The 24,172-nt window shown below is 46.0% G+C and overlaps 1 protein-coding gene across 1 annotated transcript in view; it reads left to right on the forward strand.

Moving 5' to 3' along the window:
• Positions 1-24,172, forward strand: part of LOC121279750 (receptor-type tyrosine-protein phosphatase gamma-like) — a 783,231-nt gene that overhangs the window by 588,826 nt on the left and 170,233 nt on the right. Inside the window, exon 10 of the mRNA XM_041191026.1 lies at positions 16,949-17,057. Coding sequence (XP_041046960.1) covers positions 16,949-17,057 — 109 coding nt within the window. The remainder of the gene's footprint in view (positions 1-16,948; positions 17,058-24,172) is intronic.

Consider the following 24,172-nt stretch of genomic DNA (forward strand, 5'->3'; position numbering starts at 1 on the left):
ATTGCCTTTGAGAAGGTGTTGTTAAACCACCTTCTTGACCACTGCAGTCCATGTGGTGCACACACAGAGTATTAGGGAGGGAGATCCAAGATTTTGACCCAGTGACAGTAAAGGAATGGCAGCGATATAGTTCCAGGTCAGGATGGTGTGTGACTTGGAGGGGAATTTGCAGTTGGTTATATTCCCATGCATCTGCTGCCCTTGTCCTTCGAGTTGGCAGAGGTTGTGGGGTTGAAAGGTGCCGTGAAAGAACCCTTGGCTAGTAGCTGCAATGCAGCTTGTAGATAGAACACATTGCTGCCACTGTTACCAGTGGTGGAGGAAGTGCGTATTTAAGGTGGTAGATGAAGTGCCAATTAAGCAGGCTGCCTTGTCCTGGATGGTGTTCAGATTCCTTTGAGTGTTGTTGGAGCTGCAGTCATCCAGGCAAGGATTCCACCACGCTTCCGACTTGTGCCTTGTAGGACAGGCTTTGAAAATCAGGAAGTGAGTTACCCACTGCAGAATTCCCAGCCTCTGACCTGCTATTGTGGCCACAGTATTTATGTGGCTAGTCCTGTTCAGTTTCTGGTCAATGGTAACTCCCAAGATGCTGATGGTGGGAGATTCAGCGATGGTAAAGCCATTGAATGTCAAGGGAAGATGGTTAGATTCTTTCTTGTTAAAGATGGTCATTGCCTGGCATTTGTGTGCATGAATGTTACTTGACACTTCTCAGCTCAAGCCTAAGTGTTGTCCAGGTCTTCCTGACGTCGGTTGTGGGGAAATTTCTAGAATCCATTATAAAAGATTTAATAGCTGAGCACTTGGAAAACAGTGGCAGAATCAGACAGGGTCAGCATGGATTTATGAAAGGGGAATCATGCTTGACAAATCTACTGAAATTTTTCGAGAATGTAACTAGTAGAGTTGATGAGGGGGAGCCAGTGGATGTGGTTTATTTGGACTTTCAGAAGGCTTTCGACAAAGTCCCATATGAGAGATTAGAGTGTAAAAATAAAGCTCAAAGGATTGGGAGTAATGTATAGCGATGGATAGAAAACTGGTTGGCAGACAGGAAACAAAGAGTAGGAATAAACAGGTATTTTTCTGAACAGCAGGCAGTGACTAATGGGGTACCGCAGGGATTCGTGCTGGGACCCCAGCTATTCACAATATACATTAATGATTTAGATGAGGGAACTAAATGTAATTTCTCCAAATTTGCAGATGACACTAAGCTGGTTGGGAAGGTGAGCTGTGAGGAGGATGCAGAGATGCTTCAGTGTGATTTGGACAAGCTGAGTGAGTGGGCAAATGCATGGCAGATGCAGTATAATGTGGATAAATGTGAGGTTATCCACTTTGGTAGCAAAAACAGGAAGACAGATTATTATCTGAATGGCTATAAATTGAGAGAGGGGAATGTGCAACGAGACCTGGGTGTCCTCGTACACTAGTTGCTGAAGGTAAGCATGCAGGTGCAACAGGCGGTAAGGAAGGCAAATGGTATGTTGGCCTTCATAGCAAAAGGATTTGAGTACAGGAGCAGGGATGTCTAACTGCAATTGTACAGGGCCTTGGTGAGACCACACCTGGAATATTGTGCGCAGTTTCGGTCTCCTTATCTGAGGAAGGATGTACTTGCTATAGAGGGAGTGCAATGAAGGTTTACCAGTCTGATTTCTGGCGTGGCGGGACTGGCAAATGAGGAGAGATTGAGTCGGTCAGGATTATATTGGCTGGAGTTCAGAAGAATGAGGGGGGATCTTATAGCAATCTATAGAATTCTAACAGGACTAGACAGGGTAGGTGCAGGAAGGATGTTCCCGATAGTGGGGGAGTCCAGAACCAGAGGTCACAGTCTGAGGATATGTGGTAGACCATTTAGGACTGAGATGAGGAAAATTTCTTCACCCAGAGAGTGATGAGCCTGTGGAGTTCGCTACCACAGAAAGTAGTTGAGGCCAAAACATTGTATGTTTTCAAGAAGAAGTTAGATATAGCTCTTGGGGGCGAAAGGGATCAAAGGGTATGGGGAGAAAGCGGGAGCAGGCTATTGAGTTGGATGATCAGCCATAATCATAATGAATGGTGGAGCAGGCTCAAAAGGTCCATTGGCCTACTCCTCCTATTTTCTATGTTTCTATGTTTCTGCATGCAAGCAAGGACTATTTCAGTATTGAAAGAAGGCGAATGAAATGAGAATGAAAGCATGTACTAATAATTTATCTCTAAATCTTGAAAATCATCACAGAAATTGGAATTACTGAAAACCTACAAGATCATTTTTTTTACTTTAATTTTAGTCTTTCTGAGGTTTCGTAGGCTACTTGAATAAAGTTAGACAGTAAAAACAAAATAGCTATCAAGGCATTTTCGCCTACCATATGGCATCGAAGATTGTATCTTGTATGAAAGAAATAGAGATGGGTAGGAATGACTGCCTAAGACTCAAGTTCCCTGTTGTCAATGGAAAACCTCATGCTTGAGAGGTTGGTAGATGCCATAATCAAGCGATCTTTCAGATGTAGAATGGTTGGGAATAAAGATTACATCAAATCAGGAAGTCTGAGAGAATTGAGAGCAGTTGAAGCTTATGCTTGATAAAGCTGCTTGCAGATGGATCAGGTAGATAGCACAAATTATGGAACTTTCAGAAAATTAGACAGATACAGATACCCATGTATTGTAATCTGTTACATTTTAATGTAACAAAACTATACTAGAGTACTCTAACAGCAGGGAGCAAAATTTTCTCCACTAAAAATAATAAATTCTGCAAGAAATAGTCATGGTCTTTTCTGCAGATTCATATATTGTTCCTGTACATGATAATTAATTAGTGTTGGTAGCATTTCAGTTGAATTCCTAAATCCATTTTCATTTTTAATTTATAGATCGTCCATATTTTAAAAGACCTTCAGGAATACAAAGCATTATTGTCCTTTTCCTCAGGCACTATCCTGTGGGCTGTATAGCAGAATCAGATTTCATCTATTCATTATAGTTAAAGGTTTCTTTCATGCATTTCCATTTCTGTTTTCAATTTCTTCAAAAAATACTGTTATCTCAGTTATATTAATAGATGATGCATTTTAAGAAATCTTGTGGGAATCAATCAAAATGTAGCCAAGACCATGATGTATTGTCATTCTCCATTGTCATAATTGGAAATTCTTGAGCAGATACTTATCTAAATTAAATTGAGAACTGGATAAATATATCATATGAGAAGATGGTGGCAGAAAGAACAGCATCCTGTTAACTTTTGATTATTTACCCTTGGAGAAATTTGATGAATTGCTTTGCATGAAATAGCTATTAATACTAAATGTTCTATTATGCAAAAAACATTGGGCATAATTGTCCCAGATTTGCACCATGTTTTACCCGCTGGCCGCAGTGGTGGCTTTTCACGCTGTATCATCCCAAACCTGACATATTAATTATGCATTCCCGGTATACATGCCGGTTTGATGGCGGGCAAGCTCCGATTCACCAGTCACTTCATCACGCCAGGCACCACGTTTGAAGTACAGCTACGCTGAGTGCTTCCAGCCCAGGTCTGCAGCAAAGAAGACATGGCCCTGAAAGGCAAGAAAACTGCAGCCGTCGAGCGCCTTTTGGATAGCATGGAAGCCCGCTGTGATGTCCTCTACTTCCGCTCTGGCCACAGGAGGGGCAGCTACCTTACCACTACGGCTTTGTAGGCGATGGCAGTGGTGATCAGTGCCAATGTTGCACAGAAGAGGTTGGCCATCCAATGCAGATAGAGGATGAATGAGCTCATCTGTGCAGCCAGAGTATGACAACCATCTCATCACTCTAAACTCAGACGCTCAAGCCCATCACACATTCACTGGCCTCTCGTTCGCTGCCAGCTCACCACCTATTCTGACACACATACCCTCACATCTCCATCTGGCCTCACCTCCTCTGGAGACTGCCTCCTCATCCCTCACCATCTTGAGGCCACTTGAGCAGATCAACATGTACCCCCACACACACCCTGGGATATCCCCCCCCCACCCCACCTCTGCCCAGTACAGCTCTCGTCCTGCAGTCTCTTCTCTTGCCTGAGGCCATTTCTACCCCTTCCCCAAGCAAGCCCTAGCCCTGCAGCCATTGAAATGCCACCCACATATGGCTGATCTGGTAGGTAGAGACCTACCCATGAGCTCCCCTAGAAGTGATATGGTATTGTCTGTGAAGCCTGGCGCTGATGACTGTGAGTGCTGACCGAAGCAAGATAGGCAAACAAACCCTGAAGTCCCAAGCGAAGTGCAGTCCGCCAAGTGCACGCCTTTTATATGCTGTTGTGAAACACGTCAGCGGGATTACTCCAGCTTGGGGAGGATGAGTCCATGTGCTGACCATGTAACAATATGCTAATGTATTACAGTGAGGTTCCCGACATGCGATGGCGAGGAATGTGGCCCACCATCAGTGGGCAGAGCAGATGATTGCAAACTGGTTTCACAACATCGTGAAATCGATTTTTGGTCTTCTCGCCATATTGTCCGCTCACACCACCAAACACACCCAACATCGATGGGCATGGAAAATCCTGGCCATTGTCTTAATTCTTGCATTCTTAATGTTGATTTCACTTTTGCTAAGGGTAAAACTTTCAGACGTTTAGGAACAAATCTGTTGTTATAGCACAAGCAAGCAATTTCACAAAGAAAAATTCAAAAAGGTTTTTTCTTCTGTGATGTTATAGGCTTTTAGGTAGTACACCCAAGGATATTGAGGGAAGTAAGAGTTGAAATTGCGGAGGCACTGGCCATAATCTTTCAATCCTCCTTCGATACATGAGTGCTACCAGAGTGCTACTGAAGAATTGCAAATGTTACAGCCTTGTTCAAAACCCAATAACTATAGTCAGTTTAATCTCAGTGGTAGAAAGAAAAACTTTTAGAAATAAAAATTCAGGACCACGTTGACAGCCACTTGGACAAATGTGGATTAATTAAGGAAAGACAGCATGAATTTGTTAAGGGCAAATCGTGTTTAACTCACTTGCTTGAGTTTTTGATGAGGTAACAGAGATGGTTGATGAGAATAATACAGTTTAGAGGTGATGTACTCGGACTTCCAAAAGACATTTGATAAAGTTCCACATAACGGGATTGTTAGCAAAGTTCAAGCCCATGGAATAAAAGGGACAGCAACAGCATGCGTTTGAGTGACAGAAAATAGATAATAGTGGTGAACAGTTGTTTTCCAGACTAGAGAAAAGCATATAGTGGTCCAGAAACAAAAATGCTGGAAAAATTCAACAGGTCTGAGAGCATCTGTGGAGAGAAAGACAAAGTTAACGTTTCGAGTCTGTATGACTGAAGGGGTATATAGTGGTGTTCCCCAAGTGTTGGCATTAGGCAACCTACTTTTCTTGGGGCAGAATTTTTCGCTGAGCAGGCAGGCGCGCACCCGACCCACTCAAGTGTAAAATAGGGCATGATGATGTCAAGTTGGGGTCCCAACATCATCACACACTCATGCAATATTTCGGTTGGTTGGCAGGCACAGGAGTCAGGGCTGTGCCTGCCATCAATTACGAGGCCATATAAGAGCATTAAAAAGGCAATTAAGCTGTATTTTACATTGCCCATGTGATTTTGCACTGCTTGCACGTGCAAAATGAGTAGGCAGGCAGCTGACAATTTGCTAAACCTCATCCAAGGATGGGATAAAAATGGTCAGCAGTATGCCAATGTGAGTAGTGAGCAGTTTTGGAGATAGTTTGCTGCTGGTGACTTATTGGTACTTAACAGCTTCATCTCTGTTCAGGGCTTCATTGTTAGCATTTCCAGGCTTCATTTTAGAACTTCTTTGTGTCTCCAAGACCCCGGAGGACTTTGACCATGTGGACCTTTCAAGGTATCAAACAGCCTTCAGTTACACTGGTAATGGGGATTGTGGTCTTCACTGGTGGGACCTTCTCTGAGGAAGAAGAGAGTGGAAGAAGGGAGAGGAGGCCAGGAGTCCCAATGCAGCTTCAGTGGGAGGGACCTGTCAGAGGAGAGGCGCAGGCACAAGGGGCGTAGGGCCAGTAGGAAGTCCAAGGCGGAAGGGGCTGCAGAAGAAGTCACTATCCTGCTGCCAGGGTTCACAGGCTGCAATGCAACTATCTCAATATATCCGAGATGCAGTGCTGTAGGATGCTCCACCTCTCAAGGGAGACTGTGACCTCCATTTGTCAGATAATTGAGCCTGAGGTCAGCTCCAACTGTATGGATGGACACCCCATGCCAGTGGCTCTGAAGGTCACAGCGGCCCTCAATTTCTATGCCTCCAGTTCTTTCCAGGGGTCAGTGGAGGATCTGTGTGGAGTGTCCCAATCAACTGTCCACAGTTGCATGAAGCTGGTGACAGAAGCTCTGTTTAGGCGGGTACTGACATTTATTCATTTCCGTATGGACGAGGCCAGTTAGGCTGAACGAGCCAGAGGCCTTGCAGCGATTGCTGGGTTCCCCCATGTCCTGGGTGCAATCGACTGCACACGTGGCCATCAAGGCACCAACGGGTCAGCCGGGTGTCTTCGTCAACAGGAAGGGATTCCGCACCATGAATGTGCAGATGGTGTGTGACTACGGGATGCATATTCTGCAAGTCTGTGCAAGGTACCCTGGCAGCTCCCATGACGTTTACATCCTGAGACACTCCAGGTGCCGAGGCTCTTCAGTGCTCCAGCCGGACTGGATGAATGGCTGCTGGGTGACAAGGTCTACCCATTGAAAAGGTGGCTTTTGACACCTCTCAGCCACACAAGAACAGAGGCAGAGCAGCGTTACAATGGGAGTCATGCCTCAACAAGGGCGGTGGTAGAGAGAGGAACATAGTTATTCTCAAGATGTGCTTTCAATGCCTGGACTGCTCAGGGGGTGCACTACAATAACCCTCAGAGTGGGTATCACTGATCGTGGTTGCATGCTGCGCTCTCCACAATCTGGCACTGGCAAGGGGCGACCCAGTGGAGGAAGAGGATCTTGACGCAGCTGCACGGGCCACAGGTGTTGAATCCAGAAGTGAGTCAGAAGAGGAGTACAGTGAGGAGAATGTTGAGGGTAGGAAGGCAGACCTCGGTAACCTCCAGGGAGTCAGGGACACCAGGGACGCCTTGATCCAACGCTCATTCACACCTAGGCTACCAAGGATCTGCATTTGCCTCATGCCAGGGCTGCTACCTCCATCCCAGATGTCTGAAATGACCCTTTCATTTGCACCCAAAGTCCACTCAATGCCTGTGCAATTAAGTATCCAGCCATTCAAGTTTAGCATTACATACTGATGTACCCTGCACCAGAAAGAAAAAAGGTGAAGCACACTCAGGCCGTCAGAGCCAAAGCAATTTAATATTATTGTCACATTGAATGCATAATGATATTACCATTACTGGTGTTGATGCCCACACTAGCAGACGTTTAAACCAAATTTAAATGAACAGAAAATCACCTGTAAACTGTCCCTCTTGTGCTCATGGTGCCTTTAACTTAGGTTTCAGAGTGCTACGCCTTGGTGCCACCCCCCCACCCCCTGCCCCCCCTTGCTGGCACTTGCATTGGAAACAGCCTGCTGTCTTGTTGACCTTGATGACATTGATGGTCATCCTCTGGCCAGTGGAGCCTGTGTCTGAGAGGGAGAGGCCATGCCACAGCTGACATCTCCCCAGTCACCGCAATCTTATCGGATGCAACAGTCACTGGCGGAGGGGCGGAGGAGCTGCTGCCGTCATCCAGAGCGCTCTGAGAGGAGCCCGCAGAGACGGCAAGCAGCTTGCGCACCAACGTGAGGTTGCTCTGGATCTACCTGCTCACGATTGATGGATGGGTACCTAGCTGGGATACGGGGTGCTTCATCTATCTCCCACACTGGCACTGAACACCTGAGGCCATTGCCTTGTCAGGGCTTGCAGGTCCAAGTGCAACCCCAGGAACCCCTGATTCTGTCCCTGGAGCTGCCTTTTCATGTGAGTCGCCACTCTCTCAATGGAAAAGGCAGTGTGCTTGGCCATGAGGGTCAATGGAGTGCTCATGCTCTGCATGGACTCCTCCACAACAGAGTCCATGGCACGCATACTCATGGATCTCTGCCAGATCCCCTCTGCACATCCCACTGGACATCCAGTATCTGCTGCCTAATGGGTCACTCCAGAGGCTCATCATCAGCCTTCAACTGAGCATCGTCCTGGTCCCCAGCAGTCCTCTGACTGCCAGCGCCCTGTGCACTCTCTGCCTCCACCTGCACCTCAAGCATGTGTGAAGTTCCCTCACCAATGCGCACTGACATTCTAACCGCCGATCTCATGCCCACCAAGGTTCTGATATCTGCGCTGGTGCCTGGTTCAGAGAGCGGGTGTGATGCAGGTGCAAATGAGGCCTGGTGGTGCTTTGGCATCAGGGGTGGCCCTTTGGGGCACAGAGAGCCTGTATGTGACCTCTCTGATTGGTTATGGTCTGTCTTCTCCTGAAAGGACAGAGGAGCATTGATTAGTCCATTCTCTACCTGCAGCACTATTGCAGCCTGGCCAACTCAGCTGAGGAACACCTCTGAGTCGTGGCCCTCAAATCGCAAGACACTCAGTCCAAGCAGCCATGGCTTATCCCCTTGGCCAGCTCTGGCGTCATTGACAGTTAGCACTCAGACTCTAGCACCCCTGAGCTCCATGGTGGGATGGCCACACCTTAACACTGACCCATGCCAACACGGTACTCACACTTACTGAGCGCAGCAAGTCATTGAACTTTTTCCAGGACTGCACCCCTGTACGCCACACCATGCCATGGCTGCTAACCAGCTGGCAAATCTAAAAGGGAGAACAAGGACATGTCATTAGTTAATGTCATCACACTGTCACTGTGCATGCCAGACATTCTGGTGAGACAATGGAGATCTTCATCATGGTGCCATCATCTTTCAGTGATCTATCGGGACTCCAGGTTTGAGGCTCCCATCACTGAAGAGACTCCACCAGAATGGTTGCACGATCCTAAACTCTTACCTCTGTGCACTGCACCCTTTCATTCGTCTGGCACTCCTGCCACTCCATGCCCAGTCACACACAGAGCGCGCTGGCTCTCCAGCTCAAGAGCGTTCTGCTTGAAACCTGGTCAGTGACAGCAGGTTGGGCGGGCCTCCGCCTGTACATGGCCTCTCTAATTGATTATGGTTTGTCTTCTCCTGAGAGGACAGAGGAGCATTGACTAGTCCACCCTCTACCTGCAGCGCCATTGAGTCTTGGCCAACCCCAGCTGAGGAACACCTCACAGGGCACATCTCAGTTATGGCCCTCAAGCCACAAAGCACTCAGTCCAAGCAGCCAGGGCTCACCCCCTTGGCCAGCTTCGGTGTCATTGACAGTTGGCACTCAGACTCTAGCACCCCTGAGGTCCACAGCAGGACGGCCACACTTTAATACTCCTGCACACTGACCCATGCCAACACGGTACTCAACTTTCCTGAGTGCAGCAGGTCATTGAACCACTTCCAGGACTGCACCCATGTGCGCTGCAGCATGTCATGGCTGCTAACCAGTGCTGCAACCTCCTCCCACCTCTGGGGGCAAGGGTGTCCCTCCTGGCAACCACATCCTCCAGGAGGACTGGGAGGCACTCATCTGAAAAGTGGGGGGGGGTGGGGTCCGCGAGTGCCCACCTGACCTGCCCTCCCGCCTGGCATCTCCAGCGGTACTCGACTCCATCGCTTGAGTTTGCTAACGCAAAACAGACGTTCTCCTGTGGCAGCCTTCCAGGGGCTGCCTGTGCCATTTTTAAACTGGCCGCCAGATCGCCATTGGACCCGGCGACCAACAGCCTGCCACCCACGCTTGGCCCTTCCTGACCAGTGGGCAGCCGCATTTCACGCTGGACGGGCCTTAATTGGCCTGCCAGCATGAAATCGCGTTGGGGAGCCAATCACAGGTGGGCGGCCCGTTTCCTGGCCGACCCTGGGCCCGCCCGCCGAACTCAAAATTCTGCCCTTGATCTATATTAATGATCTGCACTTGGGTGTACAAAGCTCAATTTTAAAAATTATGGATGACATAAAATTTGAAAATGTTGCACACTGTGAAGAAGAAAGTGATAAACTTCAAGAGGACTTGAGACAGGTGGGTAGAATGGGTGGACACGTGCCAGATGAAATTTAATGCAGAGAACTGTGACGTGATTCATTTTGGTTGTAAGAACCAGGAGAGGAAATATATGATAAAGGACACGATTCTCAAGGGGGTGGAGGAGCTGAGGGACCAGGGGTTATGAGTACAAACCATTGAAGGTGGCAGGACAGATTAGAAAATGGTTCATCAAACCATATAGGATCCCAAGTTTCATAAATAAGACCATCGAGGACAAAAGCAAGGAAGTAATAATAAATCTGTATAAAACACTGGCTTGTGTTTGTTGAAGCACTCTGTCCGGTTCCGGTAGCACCACGTTTTAGGAAAGATGTGAAGGCATTAGAGAGGGTACAGAAAAGTTTCACAGGAATGGTTCCAGAGATGAGGAACTTCTGTTACATGGATTTGTTCAAATTTTAGCCAAAACATGCAGGCCTTTTCCTTCATTCCATTTAAAACCATATTTGTTGCTTGCAGCTGTCTCCATTTAAAGGCAGGTTATGGCTTGCTACTGAATTAGAGGTATGCAAGAGTGTCTGGTTTTATTCAACATGCTGAACCTGAATGGCTTTTGGTGAATTCCCAGGTGAAGTCCATGTTGTTTTGAAGGGTATCCCATACTGGAAAATATTTTTTTCTTATTCTCATTATTCCACAGCTTCTCTGCAGCATACAAATGGGAGCATGGCATCCGGTTGGCATACCAGCTGTTGGTAGACCCCCTTTACAGCTTTTAACAGCAGAGGGTGTATGCTTAAAGATGTGATACAGCAAAACTATGCCAGCATTAAACCCAGAGTTGGCATTTCACGCTAATAACATCAGGTGTAAAATATTTCACAGATATATGTTAATAATGAAGTTGGGGCTGTTCCCCTTAGAGAAGAGAAGATTAAGAGGAGATTTGATACAGGTGTTCCAAATCATGAGGACAGAATAGAGAGGCAGAAGGATTGAGAATCAGAGGACATCGATTTAAGATGATTGGCAAAAGAAGCAATGGTGACACAAGGAAAAACCTTTTACGCAGCAAGTGGTTAGTATCTGGAATACACTGCCTAAGAATATGGTGAGGCAGATTCATTTGAGACCTTCAAAATAGAGTTAGATAATTATCAGAAGTTAAGAAAATTGCAAGGCAATGGGGATAAGCCAGGTGAGGGGACCAGATGAGTTGCTCTTGCAGAGAGCTGGCACTGAACTGATGGGCTGAATGACCTCCTGTGTTGTAACCATTCTATGATTCTGTGCCAAGCTGTACAAATTAAGGTGTAGTATAGGAACAAAACTCAAACCCAAGACAGAGGGTTAGCCTCTGGAAACAAAATGTACTGGTTAAATTTCTGACAAACATTTAACAATTTTGTGAGTTGGTTCACAAATTGTCCTGTCTTTTCTTTCAGTTTCTTTCTCTAATTAAAGAGCAGTAGTGAAGGTAGTGGTCACCGAGTAACAGCTATCCCCCTAATGGCTCTACTAGCCTCAAAGCCCAAGGCTATTGGCTTGCTAAGTTAACTTGACATTTAACAATTCAGTGCAGTACATCTCATTAACATTAGCACTTGTGCATTATTTGATACACTTTATATGTTCAGGAGCAAGACTGAATTTAGCACCTATTGCAACATTGTTACCATAGATTTGTGAAAAGTTTTACACCTGATGTTACAAATGCAAAAAGTTAACTCTGGTTTCAATGCTGACATAGTGCGGAATTGTGTGGTCGCATTGGCAGCAGTTTCATGGCGGGCATGCGTGGATAATGTGGCGAGAAGGCCAAAAATTGTTTTTACGCTGTCATGAAACCAGTTTGCGATCATCTGCTCCACCCATCAATGGCAGGCCGCGTTTCCCTAATTTCAACACTTTAGCATCTCATTATAAGCTCAGCTCGCCAGAATCATCCCCCTCATCCACCAAGTAAAATTTACTGCCCACGTCGAAGTGACTTCAGAACAGTGTGCTTTATGACTGCCTTTAAAAGGCGCGCACCTGGTCAGCTTAACTTCGAGGGGAACTCGGAGGTGAATGCACACAACCTTGCACAGCACACGTGAGCACCGCCTATAGAACATCAAGGAAATGGTGCCGTGCATTCAGGGGGCGGTGCACACAGGCAAATCACATTTTCCTGGCAGGCTTTCAGTGCGGTGCTGTGACAAGGGCTCCAGTGTGGATGAGGCTGAGTTGGGGAAGTGGGAGTACTCAAGCACGTGCCAGGGATGTCGGGGGTGGTGGCAAGGCAACAGCAGTCTGGAGGAAGTGCACAAGCACATGTGGGTGGGGTGGGGGGGCAGTGACAGAAGCGGCCACGCACTTGGAAAAGCTTGTCAAAAGTGAGCATTCTTCCAGGCTGGGACCGTTCAGCTGCAGCTCCATTGACATGCTTGGAGTTGGGCTTCTGAAGCTTTTCTACCCGCTCAAGCAACGCAAAAGCATGAATGTGCCACCAAACACTCCAGAGCTTTTCACCCCTAGGGCGCAGACTGCAAAATAATGTGCATTTTAGAGGGAAGCAGAACAATTTGCCGACTGGGCAAGTTGCAGAATCCCCTTGTGAAAGGTGGCCATGGTGCAGTCAATGGTGGAGGTGCTCACAGCCCCTTGCAATGTCTTTATTAAGGTTTGGACCAGTAACCCACATGATTCAAGCTAACAGCACAGCCTTGCAATGCGGATTAGGAGAATGCTTGCGCCTGAGCTGAGAATACAACGTGCAGTCCAGTGGCACTAATCGGTCATGTGGAATGAGATAGAGGTGGCTGGGATTTCAGGCAGCCATGAAGTGCACTACACACTGGCCATCCAAGTGGTGACCAGCACCCTCCTGCATGCATGAAGGGGCCTTCAGACTTAATCAAGAGAAGTTCTTAGGACACATATGCCAACCCATGCGTCTCTCTCTTTGATCCTGCAGGAGGAGAGTATCAGGATCGTTGCACCTAGTGATTTAGTGGTGTGCCACATGGCCTACAGGGAGCAGAGAGGAAGAAGAGTACGTCGGCGGCGCCTGACTCGGCAAAGGGAGGAGCATCTCCCTCAAGATGAAGGGGCGGCAGCGTTTGCTGTGCACATAGCTAATGATTCACTGAGAGCCATTGCTCATGGCGCTTTGCTAGACCCAGAACCTATAGATGGTGCTTGTCATTCCTGCAGATGATTGAGAACCAGTGCTGCTGAAGACTACGCATGTCTAGGGAGCTGGTTGTCTACATATATCACCTGCTGCAGGATTTGGCACTGCTGGGTCATGGAGGGCATCCACTGCCAGAGGCTGTGGAAGTGACTGCGTTGCTCAAATTTTACACCAGTGGCGCCTTCCAGGGCTCTACCGGTGACCTCTGCAGGATCTCGCAAGCCTCCACATACAAGTGTATCCAGGAGGTCACGGATGCCATCTTTGCAAAGGCATAAATCTTTGTGCATTTTGCCTGAGATCAGGAAAGCCAGGAAGCAAAAGCACTGGGATCTGGTTTTCCACAGTGTAGGCTGCACTTATGCAGCACTTAGATCTCCACGGCAACAAGTAGTCAACTACGTCAACCGCAAAGGCCTCCACTCACTGAATGCTCAGCTGGCTTGCAACACCACAAATGCACCCTACAGGTCTACTCATGATTCCCAGGAAGCATCCACGACTCCTACATCCTTAGCAAGTCTCAGATCCCTGACATCTTCTAGGGTCCAGAGAGGCTGCAGAGTTGGCTCGTTGGGGACAAGGGTTACCCACAGAGGATGTGGCTGATGACACCCATGTGGCGGGTATAACAAGGTGGTATAACAAGGCTCATGCCGTGACCTGGACTTTGGTGGAGCAAACGATAGGCATGTTGAAAATAAGGTTCCGGTGCCTCGAAGGATTCAGTGGAGCATCATCGTAGCTTGCTGCAGGCTACACAACCTGGTGCTACAATGGCGGAAGGACCTGGCTGAGGAGGAGATAGCAGAGCTGCATGTCTCTTCCAATGAGGTGGATGTCGAAGGGAATGACAGTGATGAAGTCCTCGAAGGCGATGATGCTGGTAATGAGGCTGTTGCACTGGCCAGGTGAGGCAGGTGTGCTCAGGAGGCCCTCATAGCCACAAGATTTGTGGAGGGTGATGACAAGATGCACTGAGGACACTCCATAGGATCTTCACATAGCCTCTGTTAATGCTTGACTTGCGCTATGTGATCAGGGTCATATCAAGGAGTCGCAGCCATGAAACTTTAAATCCACCTGAGCCTTTGTCAGCCTTCAGCACCTGACCCCTTCAGGGGCACATTGTCATCAGACACAGATGTTGAAGAGATGGGGGGGACAAGCCCCAACTCAAAGGTGCTGCAAGCACATAGAGGGAATGACGAAACTCTGTGATGCCTGCCCACAATATTCTGACAGCAATGATAAGTTTCATCGAGGTGCAGGCATCACTAATGTGTCAAGTGAATGTGAAGTGTGATCATCACTTTGGTCTGAAGGCTGCACAAAGCACAGGGAAGAGTCTCTGGACTAAGAACTTTATCTTGTACATGAATCAAGCTTTCACATCTGAGTGACACGCACACTGCTCTTCATAACAGGGAGCCATAGGCAAGGAGACATTCTTGGGAGTTTATTTACAATAGTGAACATTATGGACATGTGATTAACACCCATGCCAAGGCAGTGCAACTACATTTTCTTAACCTTCCTAACCCTGTCGCCACATCTTAGTAATCCCTAGGCATCCATAGCAGAAGTGGAGGCAGCCTGCTTAATGCGACGCCCTGTAGATGGTTACCTTGACAGGCGTCCTCTGGAGGGTCAATACTTGGAGGACCCCAGACTGCTTTGGGTGTCCTGCTGTGGGCCAGCTGCACCCTCCTTGGCCTGTGGAGCTGGAGCTGCAGGGGCCACAGGAAGAGGGGATTTGGATCGGCTAGACATCCCCAGAGTCACATAGGTGCATGGCCCGGGGTGTCAAGCTGCTGGTACTCCTCCTTATGGGTGCCCGACAGCCTCTGGCTGACTCTTTGAAAAGAAGGGGAAGCTGAAGTGAGGTCAAGCTGCCCCATACCGCTCTCGTGTTGACACTGTTGGAGGCCAAATATGGCGACAGTTATGGAGTTCAGTCCACGCAGCAATGCAGGACCAATGTCCTGGACCAAGGTCTCCAATGTGGCCGCCATCCTGCCAGTGTTGACCTCAGTGCATCGGCATGCCGGTGCTGTCACCTCAGACTGAAGGTGGACAGACTCCTCCATTTCCCTAGAAGCCTGAGGAGTGCACCAGACATCCCTTCCTGCCGTTTCTGTGATTGTCTTTGCAGCTCCACCAACCGATTGTGGACCAAGTCCAGAGGCTCATCATCTGACTCAAACTCAGTAGATTTCTTGCCTCCAGCAGTCGTCCGAGTTCTGGTGACTAAGGATGCCCCTGCCTCCACCTGCTGTGGAACAGATTATGTTCTGTGCTCACTGGATTGAGATCCCGAGGCTCCTCTACATCTAGGTCCCACCGAGGTATGTGTTGCTGCATTTGTGGAGGGTGAGCACCATGACAAGTCTTCAACAGTGCTGCCCTCAGGGTCTTCACCTGAGGTGCTGGAGTCAGGCCAAGGTTGCCCGAGGGCGACATGTCAGATATACTTTGGATAGAAAATGGAGATTATTTGGAGATTATTCAGCGTGGCACTGAACACAAACGGTGGTCTCAATAACATTGAGAGAGGGATGATGTGGTGCAGGATCCTCACGTGTGTGTTTGTCCCTGACCTCAATGTTGCTGCAGGAACAGTTGACGTCCTCTCCGGCCAGCTCCAACGCATAATTCTCAAACAGAGTGAGCACCTTGATGTCTGGCACTCCAACCCCAGTCTGTGCATGATCTTGTCCTGCATGAAGGCATATGGAGAGAGTGTGAGCAAGGCGCTTGCCAGGGGATGATTGGGCACAAAAACCCATCATTGCGGTCAGCGGGTAAAATGTGTTTTCTCATGTCCGCTACCTCACTTAGTACAAATCTGGGATGATTCCGCCCATAGTTTTAGCTGCATCACACCTTTGAACATACACTCTCTGCTGCTAAAGCTAAAAGGGGGCACACCAGCAGCTGATGTGTCAAGCACATGCCATGCTCCCATTTGTATGTTGCAGAGAAGCTGTGGGATATGAGAATAAGAATAAAATATTTTCCAGTGTGGGATACCCTTCGAAACAACATGGACTTTGGCTGGGACTTCACCAAAAGCCATTCAGATTCAGCATGTTGAATAAAACTAGACGTTCTTGCATACTTTTAAATCAGTAGCAAGCCATGACCTGCCTTAAAAAGACACAGCTGCATGCAACAAATATGGTTTTATTATCACATTGAGTCAGAGTTTCTACTGATGGAAAGATGCAAAAGACCTGTATGTTTTGGCTAAAAATTGGACTTTATTAGCTGTGGAATAAATTACACTGTAATTCTTCTTATTGCATTTATTCACTTTATTGCAGCTAATCACATTAATACACAGAAGACATTATTTATCTGTTCATAAATCTAAATCTAGTCCTAGTGCCTGAAGGGTAATGACTTTTCACTGTACCATATTTATATTGGGTCTATAAGTATCTTTCTAACTTGGGGCAAGAATGTTCTCTTGAATCAGCTGATGTTTGTTGATTCTTTAAACTATTTTGGTTTGTATTGAAAAGGATTGTTTTGTTTGAACTCCAGCTAATGTAGCTAGGTGATTGTATGCTGCATTTGAAATAATCAAAAGGTCACATGCTATTGCCTGGAGGATTGAGTATTTTTAAGGCTGTTTATTCTAATTGCGTCTACAATTTATTAATTGAATATGCAATAAATAATGTTTCTTTGTATTCCTAACATAGGAGGCAATTATCAATCATGTCTCCCTGGATAAACTCTACCTGTTTCGTGTTCAAGCTGTGTGTCAGAATGATCTGCGAAGCGATTTTAGCCAGACGATGCTGTTTCAAGGTAAGTCAACATGAGATAAATAATCAAATTTTGAAATGTTCATGTTTCAAAACATTTCTGGCCAATAAAACCATAAGGCGAGTATAGATGCAAGTTCTTTACTCTGCATCCGCCTCTAAGTTTCCATTACTGATCTTTGATACCCCTATTTTAAGGTTTATTTCCTATGTGCTGACAGGATTGAACAAACCTGATCAATTTGTAAGTGTATAAATAATTATAATTCCATGGGATAATAGTCTGTTTATTTGTGAGATTCAGTAGCTGTTTGCAAAGCACTACAGAAATTCTTTAAAGAAAAATAGTGAATAATAAGCAATTCATTATCACTACTGCAAGTAATATGGGTAAAAATAATTACATTTTGAGAGATTTGTAAATTCAAATTAAAACAGAGTACAATTGCAATTTACTACAAAAATACGGAAATCTGACAATTCATAAATGTGAGGAGACAATATCAAGTTTTTGGAGAAAAATAAGCCATTGATAATACAGAACTAGAGGTCTTTTGGCATTTCTGAGCAGGTTCAAGTTCCACTTCAGAACTTGATGACCATGGAAGGTGTGTTCATAACATGGCTAAATAGATTGATTATCAACCTGCAAATCCTTCCAATATGCCAATGGCAGGTGGTAAGAGTGAGAGTATCCTGTTCAGACAGAACCTGCAGGAGGCAACGGCAAAGCACTTGGCAGTACTTTGCCAAGCATAACTATGGACCAACACAAGGAAGTCCATGATCGCCAACACTCTCTTAGGGCATGGTAACTGAAGAGAGAGAGAGAGAATGGAGGAAGCAGTACTGAAATAACAAGGAACATTGGAAAACTCACATAAAAACAGAAATGGCAAAAAAATATGCAGCAGGTCCATCAGCATCTGAAAAGGATGGAATACTGATTTGTGGAAAAGGTAATTTCACCAAAATTCACTGTTAAATTATTTGGACAAATCTTTACAAATTGTTATTTTTTTATATTTCTGATTGCACATGTTGGGAAATATAACAAATATGAGTGGTACAATGTTGTGTTTGGATATTGGTATAAACCAAGAACAAAGCTCAAGAGATTTATAAAGTATTCTGAACTCCAAGCATATTATTTGGCAACCAACCAACATCCAGATGTTGTTTGCTTTTTATAATGCACACTATTTAGCACTGTGTATTTAACCCATTTTAGAGCTGTTAGAGATTGTGTCTTTATGGCTATTCCATATATTGTTACTCGGATGTCTTTCACTGGGCGATGGTCACAATGGTGTCACCTGATGGGAAAAGATGGTTTTCCTGAAAGACAATCAAGATTCCTGAAAATCTTCCTGAAATAATTGTAGTCTATAAATTTGGATACCTATTTTCGAAATGGGAGCAATTCAGTGAAATTGTTAATTGACAGGGAAGCAATGGAAATCTCTCAAAGTTTGTTTTATAGTGAAGTCTTCATCTATATCCCTCTGCTTAGATTTACTGGAGTATAAGTGACCCTATATCATCTTCTGCCCGCAACACCCCTTCTTGCAATTCTCTCTTGCTCTTTTTGCCCATAACTCATAATGACAGTTTTTATTTTTGTCAAATCCAAGTTCAGTAATGGAATGATTGTATTATGGAATGACAAAAATGTAGTTATCTGTTCCTTGCAGATGTATTCTACGCTATGATAACGCTATGCTTGGAAACATATTGGGCTTTGTAAATGGCATATAAATGAAATTTCTTCTAGAGCTAGATGGGTGTCTGATGGATGGCTATCTGTACAGAGGATGAGGGACAAATAAAGTGAATTGAAATCAGATTCAAATTGATGTATGGCAAACTGGGTTTAAAAACAGAAACACAAGACATAAAATTCACATGGTGATTCCAGTTAAATGGAAGCAGTTGTTCAGATCGAGAGTGAAATGATACATGTGTGAAAAGGCACCATTTTATGATCATCATGCTTTCAGCGACTGGAGAATCCATAAAAAGCATTTCCAATTAATATTTGTTGCTGCAAACACTTGTATTTAAACTTAGGGTAAAGACTAAACTGGGTTCAGCTTTGCTGTTTCTAATGTTGAGTATCTTACCAGCATGCTCATCAGCACTTATACATGCCTGTGAAACTGTAACTCAGCAAGGTGAAGAAATATTGGCCTGCAAAAATAGAAAAGTACTTTTATGGAGAGGGGACGTGGGATTTCAGTGTTTTTAAAGTCTTGCAGTTAACAAATGAACGAGGGAATTAAGCAGGCTTATAAATAAATACTTTATTCAAGGTTTTCCATGTATGATAGTAAGAGAAAACTTATTTATTTTTATCTTTCACATTCTTAGGAAATTCCAAAGTGGTTTATAGCCAATTAAATACTATCATTGCGGAAATATCAGTAAACATGGAAGCCAATTTGTACACAGCAATGCCCACAACAGCAATGAGATAGATGATCAGCTAAGCTGTTTTAGTGGTGTTGGTTGAGGGATAAATGTTGGCCAGGACACTGTGAGAACTCTACTCTTCTTGAGTTAGTCCCATGGGATCTTTTACATCTGCCTGTAGCTGAGAGAGCAGACTCAGTTCAATTTAAAATCTAATCCAGGGCTTCCCTAACTGTGGGAAGCTCAACAGCTCAACAGCTGCCATGGAGCTCAGGCTGAATGCTAACAGCTGCAAGACCTCTTTAAATCCTCGTGATTTTTTCTAATGGTGGGCAGAGCCGAACAGACAAATTCAGACCTGATTACTGCCGCAAAAAACAGTTGTGAGAAGGTGGGTGTAAAAAAACCCTGCAGTTTACGCACTCCCCACCATGCTCAATCTCACTCCCCACCCACACTCAACAACTCTCATACCCTCAGATTTTCTCTCTGGGGTTGGGAAGCACTGACCTAATCCAAAGGCATCAGGCTGGATTTCCACTAACAAAGCAGGAAGGTTGAGTCGGGAAATTTTCTGACCCAGACCCTCTCCTTTAAAAGAGCCCCGCCCGACATATTTTCATCCCAGGGAGCCGGGGGTGGGATGGAGTCGGGACCACCGACTCCGGAGACAGGTCAGAGGTGGCAAGTGCCAAGGCAGGCTGATTACAAGGCCTGCCTTGGCTCTCTGAGACTTCAGCCCAATTGCATTAAAGGCTGTTTGGCCCTCTGGCCCTCAACCTTCATACCCCATCCCCTACCCATGCCCCTTCATATCCCCATACTCCTTCATACATCCCCCTCATACCCCCATTGTCACTCCATGGCCCCTCCTTGTTCCCTATGTATCCTCCATAGCTACTGAACCAGTATCCATTATGTGCAGACTTCAGGAGCCATGTGGAGATGCGTAAAAACTAATTTCTAATAACCTAATCATGGTCTTAAACATACTTGATACTGAAAAAACTCATTCAGGAAATCCATTCAATAAATATAAATCTCCTCAAGTGGTCAATCTTTTGTAAAAACAAACAAACATCTATTTCACTAACCATATAAAAGATAGTTACCCCTTAATAACCTCTTAGAACTCTCGTTCAATATTTCTATATAACCCTCGCTAAAATAAGTGATTCTGGACCTCTTGAAACTGAGCCAAGCATTCATAATAGGCTCACCTAGAATACAATCTTGGGAAATGAAAACAATGGAGTCGATTGAAATTGTAAAAACTGATGGCTAACGTTTTTTCTAAAGCAGCTAACTTGTCAATCACAGAATCACATAGTACAGAAGAGGCCATTTGGCCTATCGAGTCTGCACCAACACTTGAGAAACACCTGACCTACCTACCTAATCCCATTTACCAGCACTTGGCCCATAGCCTTGAATGTTATGACATGCCAAGTGCTCATCCAGGTACTTTTTAAAGGATGTGAGGCAACCCGCCTCCAACACCCTCCCAGGCAGTGCATTCCAGACCGTCACCACCCTCTGGTAAAAATGTTTTTCCTCACATCCCCATTAAACCTCCTGCCCCTCACCTTGAACTTGTGTCCCCTTGGGACTGACCCTTCAACTAAGGGGAACAGCTGCTCCCTATCCACCCTGTCCATGCCCCTCATAATCTTGTCCACCTTGATCAGGTCGCCTCTCAGTCTTTGCTCCAACGAAAACAACCCAAATCTATCCAACCTCTCTTCATAACTTAAATGTTTCATCCCAGGCAACATCCTGGTGAATCTCCTCTGCGCCCTCTCCAGTGCAATCACATCCTTCCTATAATGTGGTGACCAGAACTGCACACAGTACTCCAGCTGTGGTCTCACCAAGCTTCTATACAACTCCAACATAACACCAATCAATGCACTCCAAATCTTTTTACACTGAGTGAAAGTTGCAGATTTTCTTTTCAATTTTAAAGGGCTGGGGATGTAAATCACTTCAGATTATGATACTTAAACATACCTTAAAGCGGCCCTTCACAATTGTTTACGCCTCTTCCATAAAATCGTGGTTTCAACACTGCGGATTCAGGCCCTTTTTTTAATTCATTCATGGGATGTGGGCTTCACCGGCTGGGCCAGCATTTATTCTACATCCCTAGTTGCCCTTGAGAAGGTGGTGGTGAGCTGCTTTCTTGAACTTCTGCGGTCCATGTGGTGTAGCTACACCCACAGTGCTGTTAGGAAGCGATTTCCAGTATTTTGACCCAGCGCCAGTCAAGAAACGGCGATATATTTCCAAGTCAGCATGGTGAGTGACTTGGAGGGGAACTTACAGGTGATGGTATTCCCATCTCTCTGCTGCCCTTGTCCTTCTAGATGGCAGTGGTCATGGGTTTGGAAGGTGCTATTGAAGGAGCCTTGGCGAATTCCTGCAGTGCATCTTGTAGGTGGCACACACTGCTGCCTTTGTGCGTCGTGGTGGAGGGAGTGAATGCTTATGAATGCAGTGCCAATCAAGCAGGTTGTTTTGTCATGGATGGTGTCAACCTTCTTGAGTGTTGTGAGGAGCTGCAGTCATCCAGGCAAGTGGAGAGTATTCCATCACACTCCTGACTTGTGCCTTGTAGATGGTGGATATATGTTTGGGGAGTCAGGAGGTGAGTTACTCTTTGCACGATTCCTAGCCCCTGACTTGCTCTTGTAGCTACAGTATTTATATGGCGAGTCCAATTCAGTTTTTGGTCAATGGTAAGCCCCAGAATGTTGATAATGGGGGATTTAGTGATGGTGATGCCATTGAACATCAAAGGGCGATGGTTAGATTCTCTCTTGTTGGAGAAGGTCATTGCTTGGCACTTGTGTAGCACGAATGTTACTTGCCACTTATCAGCCCAAGCCTGGATATTGTCCAGGTCTTGCTGCATTTGGACATGGACTTCTTCAGTATCTGGGGAGTCACGAATGGTGCTGAACATTATGTAATCATCAGTGAACATCCCCACTCTGGCCTTATGATGGAAGGAAGGTCATTGATGAAGCAGCTGAAGATGGTTGGGCCAAGGACACTACTCTGAGTAACTCCTGCAGTGATATCCTGGAGCTGAGATGACTGACCTCCAACAACCACAACCATCTTCCTTTGTGCTAGGTATGATTCCAACCAGCAGAGAGTTTTCCCCCTGATTCCCATTGACCCTAGTTTTGATGGGCTCCTTGATGCCCACACTTGGTCAAATATGGCCTTGATGTCAAGAGCAGTCACTCTTACCTCTGGAGTTCAGCTCTTTTATCCATGTTTGAACCAAGGATGTAATGAGGTCAAGAACTGAGTGGCCCTGGCGGAACCCAAACTGGGTCTCAGTCAGCAGGTTATTGCTAAGCAAGTGACATTTGATAGCACTGTTAATGACCCCTTCCATTACTGATGATCGAGAGTAGACTGGCGAGGCAGTAATTGGCTGGGTTGGATTTGTCCTGCTTTTTGTGTACAGGACATACCTGGACAATTTTCCATATAGCCAGGTAGATGCCAGTATTGTAACTGTACTAGAATAGCTTGGCTAGGGGCACAGCAAGTTCTGGAGCACAAGTCTTCAGTACTATTGCTGGAATATTGTCAGGGCCCATAGCCTTTGCAATACTCAGTGCCTTCAGCAATTTCTTGATATCATGTGGAGTGAATCAAATTGGCTGAAGACCGGCACCTGTGATTCTGGGGAACTCTGGAGGAGGTCAAGATGGATCACCCACTTGGCTCTTCAGGCTGAAGATTGTAGCAAATGCTTCAGCTTTATCTTTTGCACAGTTGTACTGGGCTCTTCCATCATTGAGGATGGAGATATTTGTAGAGCCTCCTCCTCCAGTGAGTTGTTTAATTGTCCACTACCATTCACGATTGGATGTGGCAGGACTGCAGACCTTAGATCTGATCTAGCTCTATCACTTGCTGGTTATGCTGTTTGGCATGCAAGATGCCTTGTGTTATAGCTTCACCAGGTTGACACCTCATTTTTAGGTATGCCTGGTGCTGCTCCTGGCATGCCCTCCTGCACTCTTCATTGAACCAAAGTTGACTCCCTGGCTTGATAGTAATGGTAGAGTGGGGGATATGTCAGGCTGAGGTTACAGATTGTGTTCAAGTACAATTCTGCTGCTGTTGATAGCCCACAGCGCCTTATGGATGCCCAGTCTTGAGTTGCAAGATTTATCGAATTCTATCCCATTTAGCAAGGGGAGCGTATCCTCAAAGCGAAGGTGGGACTTCGTCTCCACAACAACTGTGTGATGGTCACTCCTACCAATACTGTCATGCACAGATGCATCTGGGACCAGCAGGTTGGTGTGGATGAGGTCAAGTATGTTTTACCCTCTTGTTGGTTCCCTCACCAATGGCCGGAGACCCAGCCTAGCAGCTATGTCACTTAGGACTCAGCCAGTGTGGTCAGTAGTGGTGCTAGCGACTCACTTTTGGTGATGGACATTGAAGTCCCCCACTCAGAATATATTCTGTACCCTTCCCACCCTCAGTGCTTTCTGCTAAGTGGTGTTCAACATGGAGGAGCACTGATTCATCAGCTGAGGGACAGTGGTACATGGTAATCAGCAGGAGGTTTTCTTGCCCATGTTTGACCTTCATGGGGTCTGGAGTCAATGTTGAGGACTCCCAGGGCAATTCCTTCCCAACTGTATACCACTGTGCTGCCACTTCTGCGTATGTCCTGTCCATCGGCAGGGATGGTGATGTTGGTGTCTGGGA

Source organism: Carcharodon carcharias, chromosome 7, assembly GCF_017639515.1.
Source record: "Carcharodon carcharias isolate sCarCar2 chromosome 7, sCarCar2.pri, whole genome shotgun sequence".
Taxonomy (NCBI): Eukaryota; Metazoa; Chordata; class Chondrichthyes; order Lamniformes; family Lamnidae; genus Carcharodon; species Carcharodon carcharias.